Source organism: Caretta caretta, chromosome 3 (assembly GCF_965140235.1).
Source record: "Caretta caretta isolate rCarCar2 chromosome 3, rCarCar1.hap1, whole genome shotgun sequence".
NCBI lineage: Eukaryota > Metazoa > Chordata > Testudines > Cheloniidae > Caretta > Caretta caretta.
In genome coordinates this window covers 201,275,245-201,300,205 of record NC_134208.1, presented here as the reverse complement: position 1 = coordinate 201,300,205, position 24,961 = coordinate 201,275,245, and the positions used below count along the sequence as shown (strand labels likewise).

The following is a 24,961-nucleotide window of genomic DNA, read 5'->3' as shown; positions in this document are numbered from 1 at the left end:
GTTTTCTCCACATCATCTGTCACTAGGCTGCCACCCCCATTCAGTAAGGGTCCCACACTTTCCCTGACCTTCTGCTTGTTGCTAACATACTTGTAGAAACCCTTCTTGTTACCCTTCACATCCCTTGCTAGCTGTGATTCCAAATGTGCTTTGGCCTTCCTGATTACACCCCTGCATGCTCAAGAAATATTTTTATACTCCTCCCTAGTTATCTGTCCAAGTTTCCACTTCTCGTAAGCTTCCTTTATGTGTTTAAGCTAACCGAAGATTTCTCTGTTAAGCCAAGCTGGTTGCCTGCCATATTTGCTATTCTTTCTGAACATCAGGATGGTTCATTCCTGTGCCCTCAATAAGGCTTCTTTAAAATACAGTCAGCTCTCCTGGACTCCTTTCCCCCTCATATTAGCCTCCCAGGGGATCCTGTCCATCAGTTTCCTGAGGAAGTCAATTTCTGCTTTTCTATAGTCCTGGGTCTGTATTCTGCTGCTCTCCTTTCTTCCTTTTGTCAGGATCCTGAACTTGACCATCTCATGGTCACTGCTGCCCAGGTTGCCACCCAATTCTACTTCCCCTACCAATTATTCCATGTTTGTAAGGAGCAGGTCAAGAGGAGCACGGCCCCTAGTTGGTTCCTCCAGCAGGTGCACCAGAAAGTTGTCCCCAGCACTCTCCAAAAACTTCCTGGATTGTCTGTGCACTGCTGTATTGCTTTCCCAGCAGATGTACGGGTGATGGAGGTCCCCCATGAGAACCAGGGCCTGTGATCTGGGAACTTCTGTTAGGTGTCTGAAGAAAGCCTCATCTACCTCATCCTGCTGGTCTGGTGGCCTATAGCAGATGCTCACCATAAGACCATCCTTGTTGCTCTCACCTCTAAACTTAAACCAAGGACTCTCAACAGGCTTTTCTTATGCAGACATAAGAGCTGCTTTGTAAACCCCAAACCAAATGGGGCTGTTTTCTCATGTTATTATAAGATTTGGTTTTACATTTAAGCTCATTGACATTTCAGAATGGAAACTGTAAAGTATAACTGTTTCATTGGATAATGCTATGATGCCATTTCAAACTGGATGCTTAGTGTAGGGTCACTATTTTAGCTGACTTTCATGTACATTAACATGCCCTCATCTGTAATAGGGAAATGTTTCCCCATGATATCGCTCTTTCATTCTGAATGTTCCTCAGTGGTAGCCTAACAAGCACCACATAAAATAACATTCTGGACAATGTAGGGCCTGATCCATTGCAAGAATTCCTTTGATTTCACTGGGCTTTGGATTGGGCCTCTAGTCAAGACAGACTTTTACTTAGTTAATGTATCTCTGTGGAAGCAAGTTATCTGCCCCAAAATGAAGCTGGATCCTAAAGGATTAGATAGCATGCCTTATCGCAATAGACTCAAGGAGCTCAATCTATTTAGCTTAACAAAGAGAAGGTTAAGGGAAGTGACTTGATTACAGCCTAAAAGTACCTACATAGAGAACAAATATTGAATAATGGGCTCCTCAGTCTATCAAGAGGAAGGTCTAACATGATCCAGTGGCTGGAAGCTGAAACTAGACAAATTCAGACTAGAAATAAGGTGTAAATTTTTTATGATGAGTAATGAACCACTGGAGCAACTTACCAAGGGTCATGATGGATTCTCCACCACTGATTATTTTTACAATTTTTCAAAATTGGACATTTCTCTAAAAGATCTGCCCTAGGAGTTATTTTGGAGAAATTCTCTGGCCTGAGTTACACAGGAGGTCAGACTAGATGATCACAATGGTCCTTCAGGCCTTGGAATCGATGAATTTTCGTGTCAACTGTAAGTGTTCAGGGCCAAATCCTTTGGTGATGTAAATTGGCATTGCTGCCTTGAAGTCACTGGAGCTATATTGGTTTCTGCCAGCTGAGGATCCAGCCCACAGACTTCAGTAGAACTACATTGACTTATACCAGCTGATGTTCTGGACTATCAGGTGAATTCTAGTAGTGAGAGAATGGATTAATTCCTTTACTCAGACCTGGAAAGACAATACTCTACTGCATAGAGCTACTGCTATCTCGAAAAAGGGTCTGAGGAAATATACTATAATGCATGACTACGAAATACTTTGTTAGCCAGACTTTTGTCTTTAGGGTATTGACACTTCCCTTTAGTGTCTTTGTGAACTGCTAGCGATGTCAGCCTGTCCTGGTAGATAATTGTCTGCATTAATTTATTCAGAATAAAGTCTATAAGCCATATTGATTGAAGTAGAATTCTTTATTTAACTGGGTGTTTATGTCTGCTATAGTATTTGGTCATGATCAAGCATATATTTGTTTTTCAATGTACCTACTGAAACATATGGAAAACATTTCCTGTATTTCTGATTCACTTGCTGATATATTTTCTGGGCTAGATTTCCTCAGTGCCTGGCACCTTATGTTGTCCTCTGCACCTGTGCAAAGGAGAAGTGTGTGTAGACCTCCACTATATCAGAAAAGGTCCTTTTTACAGCCACTTAGCACAGGTGTGAATGTCTGTACAAAGTGCAAAGCAAGGAAGAATCAGGGCCACTCTGTTTCTGAAACGATTGATGGGGCTTTTGAGTAGTTTTACATTGTCCTTCCCAGTTTCATTCCCTCCTTGGGAAATTAAGCCATATAATGATAATACTTAGCAGTTATATACCAATGCATTTCACCTTCAAAGTGCTGTGGAAACTTCAATGGAAGTCTTTCCATTGACTTCAATGGGCTTTGACTCAGACTGTAATAAAAAACTATTGTTAACATTACAAAAGATAGAGGGTAGTGTATGTCATAGTCACTGACAGGGTCAAATTCTGCTCTTGGTTACACTGATTTCATTGAAGTTATGCCAGGTTTACAATGATCTATCCAAGAGCAGAATTTGACCCATAGAATTTAAAATCATACGCCACTCCAGATTGTACTTTTCTAATCAGGAAATAGATCCAGCAAAACATTTAAGCATGTGCCTCACTTTAAGCAATGGATTGATTCACATGCTTAAAGTTAAGCACACGTTTAAATTCTTTGCTGAATGAGCGCCTTTATGAAAAGGCTACTTCATTAGTACTCAGAATGCTGGAGCTTAGTAGTACTGAATAATGGAAGAATAAGAACTTTTTGCTCTTATACATTTTTTGTTTTCTATTTGTTTCTATTCTATTAATGCAATTAATGTCTAACTAATCAGTTACCAGTTCAAATTCAGCTCAAGTGCTTGATGACATAGTTTTTCCATTCAAAAAACTCTAATTGGCTTCCATAGAAGTTCCATTTGTGAAAGGGACTTTGGTCAATACCATCTGATGGCTGTTCAGTGGTTTATGTGAAATGTGTGGGTGGTGTCAGGCCTGTCCTTAGTGGATATATGTCCACATCACAATAAATACTATGGCAATTTGCTCTAATTGGCATCTTGGCATTCCCAGCATAGGCCAAAGACTGTATGGTCATGGAGACTGAACTCCTCATTTCTAGAGTTAGGGTTGAGAAATGTATTGAAGAGATTATCCTTCTGCTGCCCATGATGTACCTGTCTTGTGGCTAAACAAAGGATTGCAGCCTCCAGACCCACCAGTTCAATACCTTACAAAAGCTCTAGAGTCTCTGATTTATTTTTCTGAAGACCAGACATATAAAACGTTCAGGTTTTAATAATGCCATGGCAAAGCATGTTGGTCCAAATGCTCTTCTCAGGTACAATGGGAAAACAAAGGTAGTCCAAGTATTACTGAGAAGAGACAGTTGCATATTTTAACTAGTTAGCCCAGATTTGGAAAACCTGGTTTCATGATACTTCAACAAAAGGAGACCCATGCACATTGTAGTGTCCTGTGTATAGGCTATACCTCTCTGGTCTGAGATACTTCAAGAATCTGATCCTGCATATATCAAGAAACTAAATCTCCTGTGGGATTTTCAACAGCACTCCACACTGGCTGCCCTCTGCTCCTGCTAAAGTGAATGCTAGTGTTCGTTCTTCTAAATCAAGGAGGGTTTCACATTTTCACATGAATCCTCAGTTTGCCAAGACTGAGGGCCAGATTTTCAAAGACGCTCATCTGCATTTTGGCACCAAAATCAATGAGCCTGTCTCCAGAAAAGAACCGCAGCCCGTTGGGGACACATTGGCCATTGAGCAGTTTCGAAACTCTGGCCGGAGATGTCCGACACTGTCACAGGGTCTGTCCGTGCTGCAAGCCGGAATGTGAGTGCAGCACCTGTCGACCTAGCCAAGCTTGCTTTAATCGAGCTCATTCATGTACCGGCAGCAGCATGGGGCTTCCTCACAGGTTGTATCCAGGACCTTGGGTAATTACTGAAGTGACTAGCCCATACTGAAGCCTGTGCGGCACACCCACAGCATCACACTGGGAGGAGCTGGGTGAAAATCTGGCTCTTCTTTAAGTCCCTGTAAGGGAGCTGAGCTCGTTTGAAAATGTGGGCCTAGCCGTTTAGCCTTGTCTGCAGGGTGGACAGCTGAAAACAAATGATAAAAGAATGTTGGGGTATGAGTAGATGATCACCTAGCACCTGATCCAGCTCCCATCTAAACCTGCGGGAACCTTCCTCTTAGTTTCAGTGGGCTTTGTATCAGGCCCAGAATACACACAAATATATCCACTGTGCACGCGTTTAATAAATTCTTGGTTGATCACATCTGTATTAACCCTGTGGCAGCCTGTGGAACAGGCCTCCTTGGTGATAAACACAGACTAAATTCTGCTTGATCAACAGAAACAGCAGCTAAGGTCAGGTAGGCAGAAGAAAGTTGCACTCATTTTCCTCAGTGCAAGGATTTGAACAGATGGACTTGTCACTAAAGGCAAATCATGGAGTCTTTCTCCAGGCACAACTCCCAGGCACGCTACTGGTCTCACCTGAGTAGGTCAGCCCCTGCAGATGGTATTTGGCAAGGATGTTTTTCACTGCATTTGGCATTTCTAAGCCTGGCAGTGACTGGCTTTGCTGAAAACGGACACCACTTGTCACGCCACAAAACAGCGGGCTTTACAGGACAACTGCACGCCCTGGGGGACCAGCATGTGGAGAGGGCCCATGTCAGAGTATAAATGACATCAAGGAGCCAGAGAACAGGGGCATAGGGCAGCAGCAAATGTCCACCTCACTATTGCCTGAAAACGGACTTGAAATGAATTGCTGCAGGAAGAAAGGGAGGATGGAGAGGAGGCATAGGGCTAGCCCCTCCTCTCTCCAGCCTCACCCCCTCTTGGTAGGAAAGGAAAGGGGGAGGGGGAAAAAAAGGCAACTCACAGATATGATGGCCCCCAGCTACCTGCTGGCTACAGTGGAGCTGACAGTTAGGGTCAGCAGGAGAGGTCCTCGCATCGCTTGTGAGGGGCCTGAGTGGAGGGGACGGGCCATTGCCTCTGAACAATCCTTGAGTCTCAGAAACTCAGTCACGTAGCTGAACCGATGCGTTGAATGTGCAGCCAGACTGCCTAGGGCTGCTCAGCACTGAGGGAGGGTGGACCAAGCCGCTGACATCCCAAGAGGCAGCAAGGACATCATTGTGACCAGGAGCTGATAGTGGCAAAAAAGCAGTTGGGAAGAAGTCTCTGTCTGGGGATATTAAATGTTGGTGGACTGAGCCCTTAGGTAGCCTCAGGGAGGGAGGATGGTGGTGTGGCTGAGACACAAAACTAGGAGGTTCTATTCCTAGCAGCTGCCGCGGAGTTCCCGGGCAAGGAATTCAATCTCCTTATACTGCTGCACAATGGAGGTAATAATCCTTATCTCCCTCACAGCGGTATTGTGATACTCAGTTAATAGATACCGGGGAGGCAGTTAAAAAACTGTGCAGAAAATAGTTGCTTGGGGCCCCTTGCTGGCAGCCCTTATTTCCCGGCAATGTGTCAATATTACCACGTAGGGCCATAAAGAACTTAGTTCCTCTGCTCTTGAACTGCAACAGGCATGAGCATTTTCAGACCCTCAGTTATACGCAATGACTATTATTGCACTGAGCAGAAAGAGTCTAGCCTATCCTTAGTAATTAAAAAAATGCCTTTCAGGTCTATGGTATAGTTTAGTGTTGAAAAACCAACAATATAATTTATCTCCTTCCAAATCAATAACAATAATGGCAAAAGCCGTGTTTGTAAACGGCACTTTGCCATCTGTACACTTAGCAGGATTTTTAAAAGGGCTCAGCATTGGCCTAACTGTTCCCATGGAAGTCTGGACCCACAGCCCACTGAGGTTTACAGGAGACTTTCCATTGTCTCCAATAAGATTTGGATCAGCCCCTACATCTGTTAAACCTTTGTACCAAAAAATGATTCATACAGGCAGTCCTCGACTTTACGACATTCGAGTTACGATGAATGGCACGTACGTTTATAAATTGTGATTGTGTTTCGACTTTACAACGCCGGTTTCGACTTTACAACGCTTGATACGACATTATTCCTTTGGGAAATTCGAGTGACGACGTTTTTGACTTAAAATGCGATTTTCAGGAACCAACTGCGTCATAAGTCTGAGGACTGCCTGTTTTCATCTTGAGTATTAACCAGCTTTATGAAAGGTTTCCTAATATATAGTGAGGGAGAGTAATATGTCTTGATGGCCTCATACAGTTGCTTCCACCCTCATACTTTACCAGTATTTATTCATGTGCAAGATGTTTTCCTTTGAAATTTCTCTCGGGGAATGAATGCACGTTTGCAACATGTACCTGGCCTCCTGTGGAACCTGAAGATTAATCCTTCTGTTAAGAAAATGGCTGTTGTCTAAAATGTTAATTTCCAAATGCAGCCCTGGAATTTTCCATTTTTTTGTAGTAGCTCTGTACCCCAGTGAGTACAACATGGGTTATGGGGCCATGGAGAATGCTCAGTTTCCATTACTGTATTCATTCACATGAAGGCTTCCAATTATTCAACTAGCCCCTTATGGCCTTGCCATACCTTTCACTGTTTTTCCTTTGTCTTCCTAAATCCCAAATCTAGGGTTAATTGTTCCCTCACTGATCTCTCTCTTTCTCTCTCTCTCTCTCTCTTCTCATTTTGCTTCCATTACTGGAATGTAGAGTAAAGATGCTGGTATCAGGACTTTGGTTATGTTGGATGAGCAAGGAGGTAAGTTCAAATTGCTTCAGTCAAAAAATAAAGGCACTCTCAGAGAAGTGTATTAATTATGTGCAATTATAAATAATCACTAATGCTCTTAAAACACACTTGTGTGCATTTGTGTCTGAGGTGAGATCTGCCATAGTCTCACTGTCTCTAACCTCTTTCTGTAATAAAGTGATCTACGATAAGCATATGGGGGGACTATTTTGCCTTTGATCTTTGTGTATATGGCACTCATTCATGTAAAGGGACCTGTTCCAACACCCACTGAAGTCAATGAAAATCTTTCAATGGGCTTTGGATCATGCCGTAATATTGCACAAATGCGGGAGAATGTGTCCCTGAATACTTTGTTTAAAATGCAGTACCATTTATGCAGGTGCTGTATGATTTTTCCCTTTCTAGCTATGATTCAAGAGCAGGCAGCAATCCCAAACAACAGAGAAAAATAAAAGAGAGATGCATCAGATGCACTCTTCCATCATTCCCAGGGCAGAACTCTGACTGAAGGCAAAGAGGGTTCTGCATGAAAAGTGATGGCAAAATATAGCTCATTATGATGTACAGTATAGAAGCTTATAGGCTTAAAAGGGAGCTCAGTGTGCGGCTCTGATATGGGCAAAACCAGAGTAGGATGTGTTTAATATAAACATGGGGAAAATGACACTGTTTGCCCATTGTAATCCTGATGACCAGTAAATGGAATGTTTTCAATAAAATTAAGAAGCATCCATTTTGCTGCAGTCCCACAGTAGCAACAAAATGGTATCTCCAAAAAAAAAATCCCTAATGTACTGTTAATTCCTGTGGCCCTATCTCATACCAGCCTCCCCTGTGAGGCTTCGGTACATCTTTGAATAGAACAGAACATGAAACATTAGTGGAGAATGTTTTCTAGACACTTGACAACACTATGCTACAGAAAAAAGCATCCGGAACAATCTTGCATATTAAGGAATGGAGTAGATAACATAACAGCCCTTTTCTTCTGTAATTTTTTTTTTCTTTTATGATGTTAAAATGAGTGCAACATTATAGTGTAATCTAAATGGAAAGTATTTTTCCCTCCTCGCTTTTTTTTTTTTTTAAGAGCAAAACCTCATATATTTGATCAGTGAGTCACCATGAAATTACCGTCTTATTAAGTCTAAAAAGGGAATTTTCAGTTCTGGGTCCCAGGATGTACAGTGCCACTTCTGTATAACATTGGCAACTCCTGGTAATAAGGCAGTTCTTTCACTGTGGAATTCTGATGCCTGGGGAAGCTGCTCTGTATCACAAACGAATGAAAGGAGGAGCTTCTTGACAGAGCTGTTGCCAGTATTTCTCTTTAAAGCGAAACGTGGGAATGTGCTTATGATATTATGCCAAAGATCACAAGGAAGTGAGAGGTTTGGGACCAGATCCTAATGGATCTGGGCCAATTTACGCCGGCTTTGTGGTTGTTGCCTTGTGTCACTTTTTTGCTAACAGTCTAACAAAGGCTTTTAACCCACAATATAAACATCGTTTAAGCTCCTCAGCTAATAACAGGCTATTTCTGATCATGCCTTCCTTGTGCATCCAAAACTCTCAATTGAAATCAAAGGGGCTATAGGTGTGACTGTAGCAGGCAGGAGCTGGCATTGCAAATACATGTCTAGAGCCCGATATCACATTCCATGGGCGCTGAAAACACCTCTTGGCACTACTTGCATAAGCAAAACAAGCCGGATTTGGCCCATAACCATTATGTATACCTGCTTGTCAAAGCCACAGTTCAGGCCTTTCATGTTTGCCCTGCAATAGCTGATAAGTAAAGCAGAGTGAAATATCTGAAACCAAAGTGAAAACTTCTGAAACACACCCACTTTTGTGTTTCATTCCAAACTCCAAACTGACTGTACTGGAAAGTGTACTATGGTTCATGGCCTTTTAGAATGAATCTGAGCCTTGTTTTATAGCTTTTTACATCGAAACCAGACAAAACTCATTGGAGTTTCATTTGCTTTGGGGTTTCACTAAGTTCTACTTTAGACACCAGTAAAATCCAGAATAATAAATTACAGAATCATATCCTAGGAAAAACACATTTCAAAGTAAGGGATACGTTCTCCTCTCCCGCCATGCACAGAGCTCCTGCCAACATTCATAATGGGAGTGTCAGGAATGAATCAAAGAGAGAATACTTCCTAAGCCTGTTTTCTTTTAGTACAGAATTCACGCCTCTGTATCGGGCAGCACAAAGTCTATGCACCATTTAAGTCCAATTTCAGCCCAATTTTGAGGGCTTGAGTGGAACTTAAGTGGTTCATAAGCCATATGTAGAGTTTCACCCTTAAAGCATTAGATAAATCATTTTTTCACATATGATTTTTATTGGAATCAAGTTTGTGCAGCTTTAACTTTTCATGAATAATACCAGCAAAGAGACTTTGAGGTCTCAGAAATCAAAGATTAGCTGTGTCAAAACAGATACAGTATCTGCATAAGTAACATGTATCCTTTATGATGCATAGAAACGAACTGCACTTTTAAAATAAATCAATAAGCACAAATATCATGAGTGAAAGCCTGTAAATATCCAAGTGAGTCTATCCTTGCAATTCTCATTCCAGTCAATCGAGACCTTACTGCAGTGCTCAAACATCCACAGACTGGTTAGGAAATTTACAGATGCTCTTTCTCTCTCCATGAATGGATCTTAAATGGATCTTCAAGTGCAGTTCATTAAAGTTGTGCCACACATGAGAGCACAGACTAGAATCAGGCTGGGAATTTCAAAATGGTTTAGGGGAATTAGGAGCCTACCTCGCATTACATTTCAATAGGGTTTTGGTGCCTAACAACCTTCAAAGCCCTTGAAAACCTCAACCTATGTCCATAAGGCCTTATCTGAAAAGCTCAATGGGATTTTTCCACTGACTCTGCTAACTGCTAAAGCAGCACGTTATAATCTAACTGCTATTTTCCATTCGCCATATTTTTGTCTCTTGAAAATTCTTTGTTCTCGGACCTCTGTCATTTAGGGTCAGGTCCTGAAAAGCCTTATACATACAAGCAGTCCTTAGTCATGTGTGTAGTCCCATTGGCTGCTCACTTGAGCAAGGATTGCATACATAAGGGTTGCAGGATTGGGCCATTTGACCACTTTATAATCCAGGAATCTCAGTACTAAATTCCCATTGAACATACATGGACATTGTATGATCAGGTATGTAGCCAGTCGACACAACTGGAAAGACTCAGACAACATAAAAGCTTCCTTAAAATGGTTATGGTCGTGTTTTAAGTGCTTCAGTAAATTACTCTGTTAATTTTCGATTACAGCTTTCTCAAGTAAAACAGACTGGTCATGTTGCAAACCAAATATTGTAATCATGGCACTATGTTAAATGCATTTTCATTATGTCTGTGTCATTTTTAGCAGTGTGTCATTCTAATAATAATTGCTGCAACTTGTTTTTTAAATTGTGATATACTTATTATGTGTAATTGGGCAAAATATACCTAGGATGGCTTTTCAAACCCTCCAGTTACTGCAGTGTGGGTAACTCATGGATGTCTCAGCAGATTATCAGATGAATGAAAGCATTCGTTAACACAGCTGTGTGATCTTTTTTCAGCTGACCTGATGGCATAAATTACTTAAGATTATTAGGTGCCATCTAGACAAAGAACATTACATTGATCTTTCCAATGGGTGGCTAACAGCATAGCTAATCTTTCCAACCACTCAACCCCCTTTGGGTTTTTCTGTTTGTAGGTTTTCTAGACAACGTGTTTGCTTTGATGTTGTAGACACCTTACTAGAGACATTCTTCTGAGCCAACTTCAGTTTCAATAGCACAGAGCAGAACTCACTTTCTGGCACCTGTAAGCAAATGTCTTTGAGATCATCACTACAGAGGAAAGAGGCCAATGCATCTTTTTAATAGTAGGTATTTAGATGGTTTTCTGGGTAAAAACCAGTTTGGCTAGCTCCTCTTGGCTGGAAGAGTTCAGTCTAGTCTGCAGGCCAGGAGGCTGCATAGTACATTGTATCGCCGCAGCCAGCTGCTGCCAGGCGGGCCATCACTATGCCCTTTGTTATAATAGGTCCCCCAGGGAATGTGACTGCCGTGAGAACTAGGGGCCTGGTCCAATGCCCACTGAAGTCAGCAAAATCTTTCCAATGATCTGAAAGGCCTTTAGATCGGCCCTAATAGATTCAAAGAGATACTTGGTACCCAAAACTCCTGAGGGGCCAGACATTCTCTCCAAAGCCATTGGGATTCGCTTCAGTAAGGAATAAGTAGAAACTGCCCCTCCCCAGGAGAAATCCACTGAAAGATGCTTAAAGGGAGAGGAGGTTCCCTTTCTGGAGATTTCTTTCCAGTCATTCCTCCCCTCTATGGAATATGCTGCAGGCCCCATCCACAAGCTCTAAGGATCCTTAAAGGTCCCTCACCCACCCACACAGCTGCCCCATGGTTTAACTGCAGCTCTGGGTCTCCAGCAGCCCACGCACCTTGGCTGTGTGACTCCAATGGAGCTGCTTGACAGAGCTCCCACCACCAGCACTTGCTTCGTCCACCCCTTAAAGGGGCATGCCCAGTGTGAGAGGAGAGGGGTGGGATATAACATGGCCTGAGATTACATCATCTTCTTCCCTGAGCTCCAAAGGGTTCCTGGGGAATGATGCACATTCTGCTCCTTCCCCCACTCCCCCACCCTGCCCACTCTCCCCTCGCAGGTCCAGGTGCATTCTGCAGGGTATGGGGGGACAGCAGACACTGCAGTAAAGGTGAATGGACCTCCTTTTGCATATATTGAGATTTCTGCATGTAGGGTTCCCTCTGTGCATAGGCCTAGGTGAGGTGACAACCTCAGAGTTTGGCCCATTGACTTCAGTGAAGATTGCAGACTCTCCGTGCTTCCCAGGGTCAAGCCACAGGTTACTACATTGTTTTGCTCATGTTGTAGATCTTACCAAGGAAAAAGCAGAGGAAATGCACTCTTGTGTTCTCCTTTTAGGGTGTTAAATACATACTTAATATGCTTCTTAAGATTTTGTTTTTACAAACCAAACTCCATCAGAAAGTACAAAATTACATCTGCAATCAATGGGAGTTAGGCACCTGAATACCGCTGAGGAGATGGGCTGAAGTGATTAAGCAGCCTAAGACCTATTTTCAGAAGTAACTTATGGGCAGGCATTTAGGCAGATAGGCGGCTAGTAAGATTTTCAAAAGCACCTAGGTACCTAAGTCCCCTGGGTCATGACTCATGAGTAAGCTGCCATGGTGCTTTAGAAAATCCCTCTAGGCACCTGTCTAAATATAGAGGTACCCAAAATACCTTTTAAAAACCTGGCCCTAAATCACGTGAAAATGGGACTCAGGTTATTAAGTCACTTAAGTGCTTTTGAAAATATTCCCTATGCAGCCCAAGCCAGATCCCCCAACCCACAAATGGAAGCTTCCTTATTTGTCAAATCATTAAAATATTGTATGTAAGCCTTAAACTCCAAATCTGTGGTGCAATAATGGATTGTTTGTGCAATGACAATAGCTGTCATTCGTTAACTGTTTCTCCAACAGATGCTAACTTTAAAAATATGTTAAAATGCAGCTGTATTTATAGGGCGATTGTTCAAAACTAGTTTGATATCACTCCTCACAATTTAAGCTGACAGTGCACGATGGGGCTATGAAGTGAAGAGAGTGCCTTTTCTCACCCAGGAGCACCACACTTGGATAGCATCCTCAGACAGGGCTAGCTCAGCCCTACCATCCTTGACGATGGGTGCGGTGATACACTTGCATGGTATGCTGCAGAGGGAAATAGCAGGCTTGGTTCTGCATCTGCTGAAGCCAAGGAAAGTTTTCCCATTTACTTCAGCGAAAGCAGGATGTACCATTCAGGAGGAAGGCCTGGGTTTCAGACACAAAGGTTTCACCCGAGACAAGACAGATGAAGCTTACGTCTCTCATTTGTCAGCCACTAGGAAGGCACTGCCCCGGTAAAGGAAGCCAAGCCTTCTCTGCCACTGCAGCCATAAACACACAGCCAGCAGAGCCCTTGTACCAAGTGCACAGGTTAATCAACCCAACTACATAATGCAAACGTCGGACACAAGCACTGGCCTCTGTGAAAAGCTCTCTTCCTACTCCCCGGATAAGCTCACCCACATGAACTCCATGAGGCAAAAAAATCTACATCAGAGCAGATGGCTTTAGCTGCTCTACCATGCCTGACTGTGTTTGGCCCTATCAGACATGGTGAGAATACATATGCTGCCACCACCTGGAAAACAGATCCTTGCTCCTCCTGCATGGTGAAAGCTAGCAAAGAACAAATCTGCACAGCAGCAACCAGGACTTATCAACCCTTTAGAGAAGAGAACCCGTCAACCCCATTGAAAAATGCCATGGGCTGACCAGACCTCAAAAACCCAGTCCTTGATGCAAACCACCTATCCTCTCCCATTTCTAGGCAAAATTGCTGAGAGAGCAGTGACAACCAAGCTCCAATAACCTGTGACATCTGTCACTGCCTTGGATACATCACAACTGGGCTTCTGACCAGGTCACAGCATGGAGACAGCCCTAGCAGCATTACTGGATGACCTCCACATGGCAATGGACAGAGATCATATCTCAGTGCTCCTACTACGTGCCTTCCTTACAGCTTTCATCACAGCTGAGTAAAAGGAACTGCTGGCCCACTTTCAGGGCAGAGCTGGAAAAGGTGTTGACATAACTACAGAGGCTCCAATCAGTCCTCTCCAACAAGACAGAATGGTGACAACTCCACCTGAGGAGTCTGACAGGGATCTACCTTGTCCCCATCCCCTTCAGTACCTACATGAGACTACTTGGAGTGGCAGTGAGATGCCCGAATTCTGCAGCTGACAGCACTCCAGTCACACCCAGCTGTAGTTCATTTTCCACAGATGGCATCAATGCTGTCACAGAGTCGTCAACAGTTGGAAGAAGAACAACTGGCTCAAATTACCCCTTGGCGAGACACAATGGTGCTGGCCAGGATGGGGGAAGTGCTTTGAAGAACTAGCCATGACACTGGCTTCCCTCCCTTCTGTACCACATTGGTCACTGTGGGGCAAACCTCAAGGATCCTGTGGATTCATCCATGACACTTACTGACCAGACAGTGGCAGTGTCGAGAGCTGCCTTCTCTTCCACTTATTAGGAGACTGCACCCTTGTCTCTCAGATAAGGCTCTGGCCATGGTGATCTGTGTGCTCATCATCTCCAGACTGGATTGCTGGAATTCCTATCATTTATAGCCATTTGAGATGGAGAGTCTGTTACACTAAATCACGTGGAAAAAGACCCTTTGCTAGTGCAAATTGTCATAGCCTCTGCCCCAGCTGATTTAGTACAATAGAGAGAACATTAGATTAGGGGAAGCCAGTTAAATATATGTGACATTAACCTTTTGTTAGCCATCAGATGTTGTAGCAATAAAAAAAAAAACAGTCTGGGCCAGATTCTGATTTCTGTTATACCAACGTAATCCACAATAACCCCACTTCACTTTTATTCCACTGTAATGGTGATCCGGATCAAGAGTCTGTTTATCAGTCTTGCCTGGGGGCCCGACCTTCAGCTTGTGTAAATTGGCATTGCTCCATTGAAGCCTCGGGAGTTATGCTGATTTAATTCAGCTAAGAATCTGGCCTACAGGGTTTAAATTAAACAAGCAGTTTTAGAAGGAGCAACCAGATGTCTAGACTGATGGGCTACTAGTGCAATACAGGCTTTTCGGACTGATGAGGTTTCCCTTAATGGAAGATAGATTGCCTGAGCATCCCCTTGTTCCTCAGCAATAGCATAAGCTCTGATGAAGGCTGCCATCAAGTGAAATCACAAACAGCAGCACACTCACAAATACAGAAGTATGATAAATTAAAGCAGAGCTGAGGTGAGAAGTATAATTTAAAGATAAAGCCTTGAGCCATGTAAAATACACCTTCCAATTAAGCCTTGCCTAATCTGGACATTATGGGGAACATCACAAGGAATCTATTGGGAGTAAAAGTTCAAAGGCCCCATCCTACTCTTGACTTCAGAGGGTGTTTGCCTGCATGAGGATCATTCTCAAGGTCCATCATTCATATCTGATCTGTGATTGACCCTTGCTGCCTTACCCCAGTGGTTTCTACTGGTCAGATTATGTTGAGAACATATATGCAAGTATCCTGTGAAAAGTAACTGTAAAAATGGCACCACAAGGTTCTGTAGGGATTGCCTCTCTCAACATTTTCAAGTAAAAAGATGGGTCTTCTAACTGACCCCCGTCTGGCATCAGCAAGTCCAGTTGTTTCATCAAAACCAGTAATAAGTAACACATTACTGGGACTTAGCTAGCAATTCTCGTCAAGATGCATGAGTCAGAATAGAATCCAGCTCAAACTCACACAGCTGCAAGGGCTGTTTCCAAGCTAAAGAGCGTTAGCCAAATAGTCAGCAGCAGCAGCAGGTAGGCCTTTGAATACCCAGGGAGCAGAACAGGTGAGCAGAAATGCCATTTTTACATCACATGGTCACTTTTCAGACCAAAGTGCCACTTTAAGACAGAACTGATGATCAAGTAAGATAGTTAAGTTCAGTATGTGAGGAGTCTAATGATAATTGTCAGGTCAAAGCTTCTGTTAAGCCTCAACATCAAAATTATATTGTTTCTCAAAGCAAAACACCCATTTTATTTTTGGTTCTTCATTCAACAATTTTATTTGACAAAGCAGGTGAAATATGTTGCTCAGGTTTTCACATCAATGTTTAACTCTTGAACCCTCTGAAGTGTATTCCTTCTAAAGAACACTGTCAGGTAATTTAGGCCCCAAAATGTGGGGTTTAATTAAGATTCAGACAGTTTCCTGCACTGCTGGGAACCCAAACACATGAACATACTGATAGGGGATGAGACCAAGAAAAGTGAAACCAACATACAGCCTGTTGACACACCCACTTTCAAATTAAAAACACTTAAATAGTGTAAATACTGAATGGTAAATTCAAGGTTTAGAATTCTTTCAGCTTAAATAATTGGGGCTGAGATTTTCAAAGCCCCTCGTGAGTAAAATGCCCAACTCCTGTAAAAATTAATTGAAATACATTAAGTTAATTGTAATGGGAAATGGGCATCCAAATACCCTACGAAGCTTTGAAAACCTTAATCTCAAAGTGTTATCAGAAACCCAAGGAGGAAATGAGGTCTGCTCTTCTTCCCGCTGAAGCCAATAGAAGATTTCCACTGACTTCAGTGGAAGCATGACTGGGCTCTTGTTTCTAAAATATATTATTTGTATGTTGACATGGTCCATATAACTTCAGGCATCACATTGCACTTCTATTGCACTTTTGTGTTCTCTAGTCCTTTTTTCCCCTCAGATCTAACACACGGAAATGTCTGGATGTATTTTCTCTATCCAGTGCAGGAAGCGTGAGTTTAACCAGTTTAACCATGGTTAATCATTCCTTATTTGTGTACAACCAGGATTGCTTCGATTGACTAAAAGTTTTAAAGGACTAAAATAGCACCCTAAGCAATTTTTGTCCGACACATGATACTTCTTTCCCTTTAAAACAAAACTAAAGGCCAGAACCTCAGCTGGTGCAAAATGGTATAGCTCTGTTGAAGTCAAAGTTAGGATCCAGGATCTCAATGGAGTTATGACTATTTGCAGCACCTAAAGACCTGGGCCTAGGATTTTAGTTTCTGCGTATTGCTGCTTTGGACCTTTAGTTTCAGTGAAGAAATTACGATGTGAAATTATTCTCAGCTGCAGAGTCACCAAGCAAAAGGTGCAGCAAATTCAGCCCAAGTGTCAACAAAAATTCCACTGATGTCAGTGAAGCAGCACATCACGTCTGTATAAACCGCGTTATTGGGCTGGATACTTTGCTCACTAGTTCTAATGCAAATCTGGAGTGACTCCATTAAAATAAATGGAATTATAGTGGCATAACAAATTGTTGTGAACTTCATTGAGGGGCCTAATACAAAGCCCACTGAAGTCAACTGGAATCTTTCCATTATCTTCAATGAGCATTGGTCCAGGTCTCTAGATATGCCTAACTCCCTTGACCCCAGTGACATTACCACTGACTTACAACAGAATCCCAGAGAGAAGAATTTTCTGATTAGAAATGGACCAGAACCAAGTTTCTGGATCTCAACACTCCCAGTCTCTGCAAAAATGTGTACCTGGACATAGGTCTTAACTTGACAGCTCATACCCACCCCTAACTTCATTACTAACTGTTCCATCACTTACTCACCCACAAGTCAAACCAGTTACATTGTCAATCATCTAATTCAAAGGCATTTGTAAGTGTAAGTAACTAAGGTATTGTCCATTGAATGAGATGCTATCCTTTATGAATGCGCATAAATGCAAGATGATAACCCTATCTCTTTCTTTCTCTTGGATGTCATTGGTGTCTTAGTAAGTGGATGTACTGTATTATGTTTCTGGACTTTCAGGATTATGATCGTGTTTTCTTTCTACATCATTACATCTTGTTTAATATATTTCAAACATCTCTCTCTTTTTTTTTTTTTTTGCTTTGTTTTGCTTTACTCTACTCATGTTAGTAAAAGGCATCATACTTCAGCATCTAGCTTGGCATACATCCCAGCAGCAATGCATCAGCCCAGATTAATGCATTGTAATATTGCTATTAATTCAGTTTTCCATGGTCATTTTTCATGTTCTGTTGAAGACAAACAAACAAGCAACAAAAATACAATTCATTCCATGCTGTCATCCCTTTGTCCTGACCAGAACAACTCGATCGTGTTGAAGAAGGCATGAACCATATCAACCAAGACATGAAGGAGGCTGAGAAAAATTTAAAAGATTTAGGGAAATGCTGTGGCCTTTTCATATGTCCTTGTAACAAGTAGGTACTGGGTACCGGCTCTGCTATGTGATGTCCAGTTTTTTGTCACAGTGAATGTCTGAAGTTTTTTGTCTTTTTTTTCTTTGTCCTTTTCCATCTGCTTCATTCTGTGGGGATAAAATACTTGTGTTTAATCAGAACAACTGGAACGCATCGAAGAGGGAATGGACCAAATCAATAAGGACATGAAAGAAGCAGAAAAGAATTTGACGGACCTAGGAAAATTCTGTGGTCTTTGTGTCTGTCCATGTAACAAGTAGGTGCTGCCTGCCTGCCTGAATCTTTTTGAGCACTCAAGGCCGATCTTGAAAGCCTTGTGACGCTCATCCTTGCTAGGCACATGGACAGGATGAGCATGTGGCATGCAGATAGAACGATTCTGGTTCCAATGCATTCATCTCATAGTGTAGACAATTCAGTGGGAATTACTGTAGATACATTAAAATCAGGCATACTGCAATGAAAGCTTTACTGTAAAAACCTTTTAATGATAAACGTTTCAACATTTTACAGAACGTGTACTCCGTGGGACTACTACCTAGTTGACAAAAATCATGGTAACATCAGGGCTGTTTTTTTCTGGAGACCCTAAATTTTAAAACACATGTTGTCATGATCAGGCTTAATTAAGTTTTTAAGACTCATAGCTCAAACATGCAGAAGAGGTCATTTGGGACACATATCTCTAACAGTTATGGAAGAGAAATCACTATCTTCTCATTGCTCGGCAGATATCTCCCTTGACATGATATTGAAAGAGACATGATGTTTTGCAATTTGATCCCAACCTACAGTATTTACCATCTTGTTGTAAAGATTCAAATTTTAGTGGTCGTGCCAAATTTCTTTCCGTTGGGTAGAGTGTACACTAAGCGGAAATGTTGAAATGTGTCTAGTTCGCTTGCATGCCATCACACTCAAATGAAACTCTTATCCAAGTACAACGAAGCTTGTTTCAAATGCAGCAGAAAAATATGATATGTGGTTGTGGGGTTAAGGAAGTGAGGAAATACACTGGAAAGACCAGATTTCTCGATGGATAAAAGACCTAGCATGCAGTCAGGCAATTTGAAGGTTATTGAGAATAGAGGGTTATGGAGAATACATTTATAATTAACCAACCCAAAGATTTCACTGAGAGTGGGGTTATTATACCATGTTACAGTCTTTTGGGGGGCACAGCTGCTTGATTTAGTTCACAACTGGGGTCTTATCATGCTGCTATTCTTACTGAGGCAAAACTGGTCAAAAGTCTCCTAGAATTCCCTGGGAATTTTCCCTGAGTAAGAACAGCAGGATTGGCATTTGTCTCTTAGCAATCACCTTTTCTTTTAAAGTTAATTTCTTGAGAGGAAATGTAATACTGGTATTTGTTTGGGAGAGGGGAACGGGACATAAAAGCAGTGGTTGAGCTTTAAAAGTCAATTTTCTTACTCTGATTTGCTGCATTAAGGTATAAATACCCTCTCCGGTGTTGCCCCAGAGTGTGTCTAACCCTGCCTGGGTGCACAAGGTGGTGTTGGGGAGAGAACTCAAGGAAACACATACACACGCATATGCCCTATCCAGGGGCTACCTGCCACCTGTACTCTAGCACTGGTGTGGAGTCTTGGTTCTAGCTCTGCCTCCCCTCTGCAGTGGGGTGTGGAGCTGCAGGGAAGGAGCACACGCTGTTTCCTTTCACGGGGTAGATCAGCAGCCACATTTTCCCAGCTCTCCTGGAGTCATCGCACCCGAAATAGGAACAATGCCTCTGGAACTTCCTGTTGGGGAGGGAATCTTCTGCAAACCCTATGCCACAAGGGAGCCCTTTGAATACAGAAAATCCCATGGGATATTACAGTAAATCTTGACTTTTTGAGTGTACGAACGGTTGGGAAAGCCATTAAAAACTGAAGGCCAGATCATCAGCTGGTGTGAGTCCGCTGAGCTCCATTGGAGCTGTATCAGTTTACACTGCCTGAGAATTTGGCCCTCAAATATTTACCACTTCAGGGTGATGGCAGTACCCTGGACTCTCCTGAGTGCATAGCGAAAGGGTCCCGCAGGTTTTTGGGGTGGTACATGTTAGTTTTTAAAGGTGTCACTCTGCTACTAATTGAGATTACTGTTTCAAAGTAACACATGGACCCAGACCTGCAGCCATAACACGAGTGGCCCAGTAAGCAAGTGATACTACCATTCAATGGGGGTACTCACCTTTTAAGGCTGCAGAATTGGGCTCATATTGCTTTTAGAGGCAGTTCTCCCAGACATCAAGCCAGGAATCAACTGCTTTAGAAAGGGTGACGGGTCTTAGAAGTGATGTTCGGCGGGAAGAAAAATCCATCAGGGCCTAAATACCAACACTACTACAACATGTTCCCACAATTCCTTTTCCTGGGTAGCCATATATGAGGAGACACTTTCACATCTAATAATTCCCTGCTACACGGAAATAACATTAAATGAACCATGTGTTCTAATTTAGGGCCCATTCCCCCATTCCTTTAGCAGCCAGAGTTCTCATTGGGTGAAACCTTGGCCCCATTGAAGTCAATGTTAAAACTTCCATTGGCCGCAATAGGGCCAGGATTTCACCCATTGATTTTGGGTGGGAGGTTGGCATGCACAAAAAGAGTGGGAACAGGCTCTGGGTGGGATATAAGAACTCACTGGAGATATCTTACTCTCTGCATGTGGCAAAGGTCTAAAAGAAAGTGCATAGCGATAACTATAGGCAGCATTTGGGGTGATAATCACTAGCCCTGTTTAGGTTTCAGAGTAGCAGCCGTGTTAGTCTGTCTTCGCAAAAAGAACAGGAGGACTTGTGGCACCTTAGAGACTAACCCATTTATTTGAGCATAAGCTTTCGTGGGCTACAGCTCACTTCATCGGATGCACTCATTTCCCTAATTCGTTTCCAGAAACGATAGTGTATCATACATTTCACCTAACAAAAACCCCTCAATTTCTTTTGTCTTACTAAATTCTAAGAGGTAAAAACAGCAGAACTGATGACTCTCCAGAAAAATCCCCTTCAATGGTGTTTTATCAATACCCTTTTGGATTGTAACTCATCTTTGCACAAAACAAATTCCTGGCAGCTCCAGGGAGAGTATAATTACATGATGGGAGTATCTAAAGCTTATTTCAGTAACGTCCCCAATTCATCTTAAAGTGCGTTCACTCCCTCCACAAAGTGCAAGCGGCAAGGCTCTTTCTTACACACACAGTCATAGGCGTGTGCAGAACAGGGAAATTGGAATTTGTCATTCCCAAGAGCTTGGCTGAAAACAGGCTCAATTTCTGGAACCAAATGAAGTTCTTTGGTTACAAACCCAAAAAGCTCATGATCACTTTAGTGTCAGAACAACCCACAGTATGCTGCACATCTTAATATCTGCCACTGCTGGTATGCCTGGATTTTAATTTTTCTCATCATGGCGGCTCAGTCAAAAATGGCTCTTGAAAAGTTTGCATAAGCTAAAGAAATGACCTGTTGGAAGTCAGTTTTTTTAAGTCCTGAGGCTTCAGGTTCCTGAAGAAGACCAAGATCTGTTTTTGCCTGGGCATTGCTCATTGTGAAGGCTGTTACTGCTAGTGCATTAAGAGTATGATGAACCACTGGGGCAGTTGTGCTTAATGAGAATGCTTCACTTCTTATTCATGCCTGTAGCTGGTGCATGAAGAAAGTGTAGAGAAATTTCCCTTTCTGATGCTAGTTTGCTTGTATTTATTTTCTCCTGCACTCATCCCACTTCTGCCTATTTTACTTTTTGTCTCTGTGGACAAAGGTTTGTACATCAACGGTCGATGTATGGTTACTATTTTCAAGTACCGATATATTATTTAGAAAACTAATGAAATTACACTCACTGTGACGCAAACGCTAAAAACAAGCCCCCTCCTCCAACAACGCTATATACTTGGAAAAACATTGGACAGGTTAGGGCCTGAGATGCGCACAATGCCACAGATATATTTTTAAAAGGACTCTTTTGCATGAGAATGTGTTAAAATCTCACCTGCTCTATTTTTCTCTAAGCCAGTGTGTTGCTGTGATGTGATGTACACACTATATTTGGCAGTTTTGTTTTTATGTCTGTCTGCCAGTGTGTTCTCTGTGTCTTATGTCGAAGTACGCACGTGATGTTGTAAGGCAATTGAATGGTCTCCCCGTTACCGTTATTTTTATTCTTGTTTTGTTTTGTTCAAAAACCCAGTGTGCAATGTTGCAGACTTGACCATTGCAATTCGCTCTATTGGAAACGAAATCTCGGCGCACTCTAGTTGTGGCAGTGAAAAAAAAAAAGTTTTGTTGAGGTTTATGATATATCGGTATACGATAAATGCCCCTCTATCTTAAAACTCATTTGCTTGATGTAGCTCGTAGCTTGGAGAAGTAAAGATTTTTGCACTTGTCTCTTTCTACTTGGTGCTTTGTTGCTCACCCTCTTTTTTGCATAGGCTTAAATCAAGTGATGCTTACAAAAAAGCCTGGGGCAATAATCAAGATGGGGTTGTAGCCAGTCAGCCTGCACGAGTTGTGGATGAGCGGGAGCAGATGGCCATCAGCGGTGGCTTTATCCGCAGGTGAGCCTTGTTATCCAGTTTTCTCTCTATTTTCCCTGGTGCTGATATATTTAGATTTCTTCCAGATGGTCAGAAATCCTGTATTCTTCATTAATTCGCTCTGTGGCACTGGGGAGGTTACTTAAGCCAACATTTCCTACTGATTAGTTGGTGTTCACATCCACCTGATGTGTGATTTTCAGAGGTGCTGAACACCAGCCGCTCCTGTTGACTTCAGCTGGACTTGCGGGTGCTTGGCTGATCTGAAAATCAGGACCTACGTACCCACACTGAGTGGCCTCTTGAAACAGTGGCCATTAAATCTCTCTCCTTCAGTTTCCCCAGCTGTAAAATGGGATGAATGATAATAATTACTTGACCAAGGAGTTGCTAGTACTCAGGCACTGACCCTGGGTGGAATTCTGTGCCCGCATGGTCCCCATTGACTTTAACGGGCTTCTGCCTGGGCACAACATTATGAAAAAAAAGGGGGGAAGGGGTCTAAGTAATTAATGATTGCAAAGTACTTTGAAGATGAAAAGTGTCCTATAAATGCCAATTTATTATTACTGTTCCAAGATACCTAGTGGTTATCATTGAGCATCAGCACTGGAATACACCACCCAATTTAAACCCCCTTATTTTCTATCAAAGGGTATGTCTACACCCAACCTCCTAGCCTGGGTGGACAGGCTTGGGCTAGCAGCTCTCACACTAGTGCTGCAAGAATGGCTGTGTAGACAGCACTGTGAAGTTGTGGCTTGGGCCAGAGGCCGGAGCATGGGCTCTGATGTCCGTGCCCCTCCCTAGGCTCCAGAGCCCGCAGTGAAACACCTGCACAGCTAGCTTTAGGGTGGGACCGGGGGCCCCACCAGCCCCAGTCTGTCAGCCTGTGGTGGAAGGCTCACCCCGCGTGCGATGGAGATGTTTCCTAAACGAATAGCTGTGCAGGCTCCCACTCAACAAGGCCCTCATAACAAAGCACATGGGTGGTGCCGTTGTCTTCTGTGGAACTACCCAAAGCTTCAAGTTATGTGCATCCTGAGGCCCCTTGCTGAACCGGGGCCAAGGTGCAGTATCCGGGATGCTGTGGTGCATTAACTGCAGGTAAATGTTGCCATGTAGTGGCCACCTCTGGGTATGTGGTGCTGAAATGAAATCCACTGGTACCAGGAAAGTGTGCTGACTTGGCTTCCCACCTGCTAACCTTCTCTTTTAGCTAAGGAGACAGCGGTAAGTAAATATTGATTACAGTGTCTATAAAACTGATATGTAGGTGTCAATGCTATCAGTCAAGTTCATAATGCCAGCTGCTCCACAGAATGGCCTACCAGTATGCAAAGCTTTGCTCTATGAAGACTGAGGTAACTGGATTAATAGGTAAATATTCTTCTGTTAACTACTAACCACTCACTTTTTGGATGCTGTGATGAAGGGAGATGTGTGTACTGTGATGGGACTGGAGGATGTGGGACAGGTGGAATCTCCATCCTTATTGGTTTTTAAGGCCCGGCTTGACAAAGCCTTGGCTGGGATGATTTAGCTGGGGTTGGTCCTGTTTGAGCAGGGGGGTTGGACTAGATGACCTCCTGAGGTCCCTTCCAACCCTGATATTATATGATTCTATGATGCTGACCACAGTGGGATCCAGCTGCCATTTAAGTACACCGAGACTGCCATTTACCTTTTCACCCCTAGAGGGCAGCCCCTCCGGGTCAGGTATGTGGCGCAGTGGTGGAATATCACAGGGGAAGCTTACGCTGCTGTTCTATTTGTTCTGCGGATAAACAGAAGACATCTGCCTTCAGGGTTATCCATCTGCCACCTTTTGTAAGAAACACAGGAGATGGTGAAAAGCAGTGACTTTCCAAGCGGGCCAAGCTTTTTCCAGTGTTTGAATCACCGACCAGTAACTCCCTGCATAACTGGCCAACTATTAGAGCTGATGCATAATTCAAGACTTAACGGCTGAGTTCTTTTGCAGGGTCTGCTCGCCACCAGCTAGAATTTTCTCTTTAAACTGCAAACTCCAGATGGGATTAATGGGGGCAACAGGGAATTTATACTGAAGCAGATGAATCCAAGAGAAATTAATGCACTTGTTTTTTTTTAATTACTTAAAAATTCATCATTTAAGCCAAAAGTTTCAGACATGAGACTGTTCCTCCGTCGTGTTTTGATTAGTCTCAAATCTGCCAGATCAGCACTTTATTCATGAGTTAGGCATAGGTAACTCAAAGCAGGTAGATGGGATCTCCTTGCTCAGCAGCCCACAGGTAGCTCCCAAATATCCTGTTCACTCATAGGCAAAACCTCAAGTTCAAGAGTAGCAATGCTCAGAAGAACCACCACTAAAGATAACACTGCTGGTAGTGACAGCCCAGACTTAATCTGTCAGTACTTCCGGCA

At 42.8% G+C, this 24,961-nt stretch overlaps 1 protein-coding gene across 2 annotated transcripts in view; it reads left to right on the top strand.

Annotated features, from left to right (window-relative positions):
• The window catches only part of SNAP25 (synaptosome associated protein 25), a 92,918-nt gene that overhangs the window by 59,437 nt on the left and 8,520 nt on the right, over window positions 1–24,961 (top strand). The window contains exons 4-6 of one of the 2 annotated variants that reach the window (XM_048842584.2): window positions 7,064–7,112; window positions 18,137–18,254; window positions 22,448–22,573. In XM_048842584.2, the coding sequence (XP_048698541.1) occupies window positions 7,064–7,112; window positions 18,137–18,254; window positions 22,448–22,573 (293 nt within the window). Of the gene's footprint in view, window positions 1–7,063; window positions 7,113–17,880; window positions 17,999–18,136; window positions 18,255–22,447; window positions 22,574–24,961 lie in introns of both variants that reach the window. The other variant, XM_048842585.2, reaches the window with a different exon arrangement.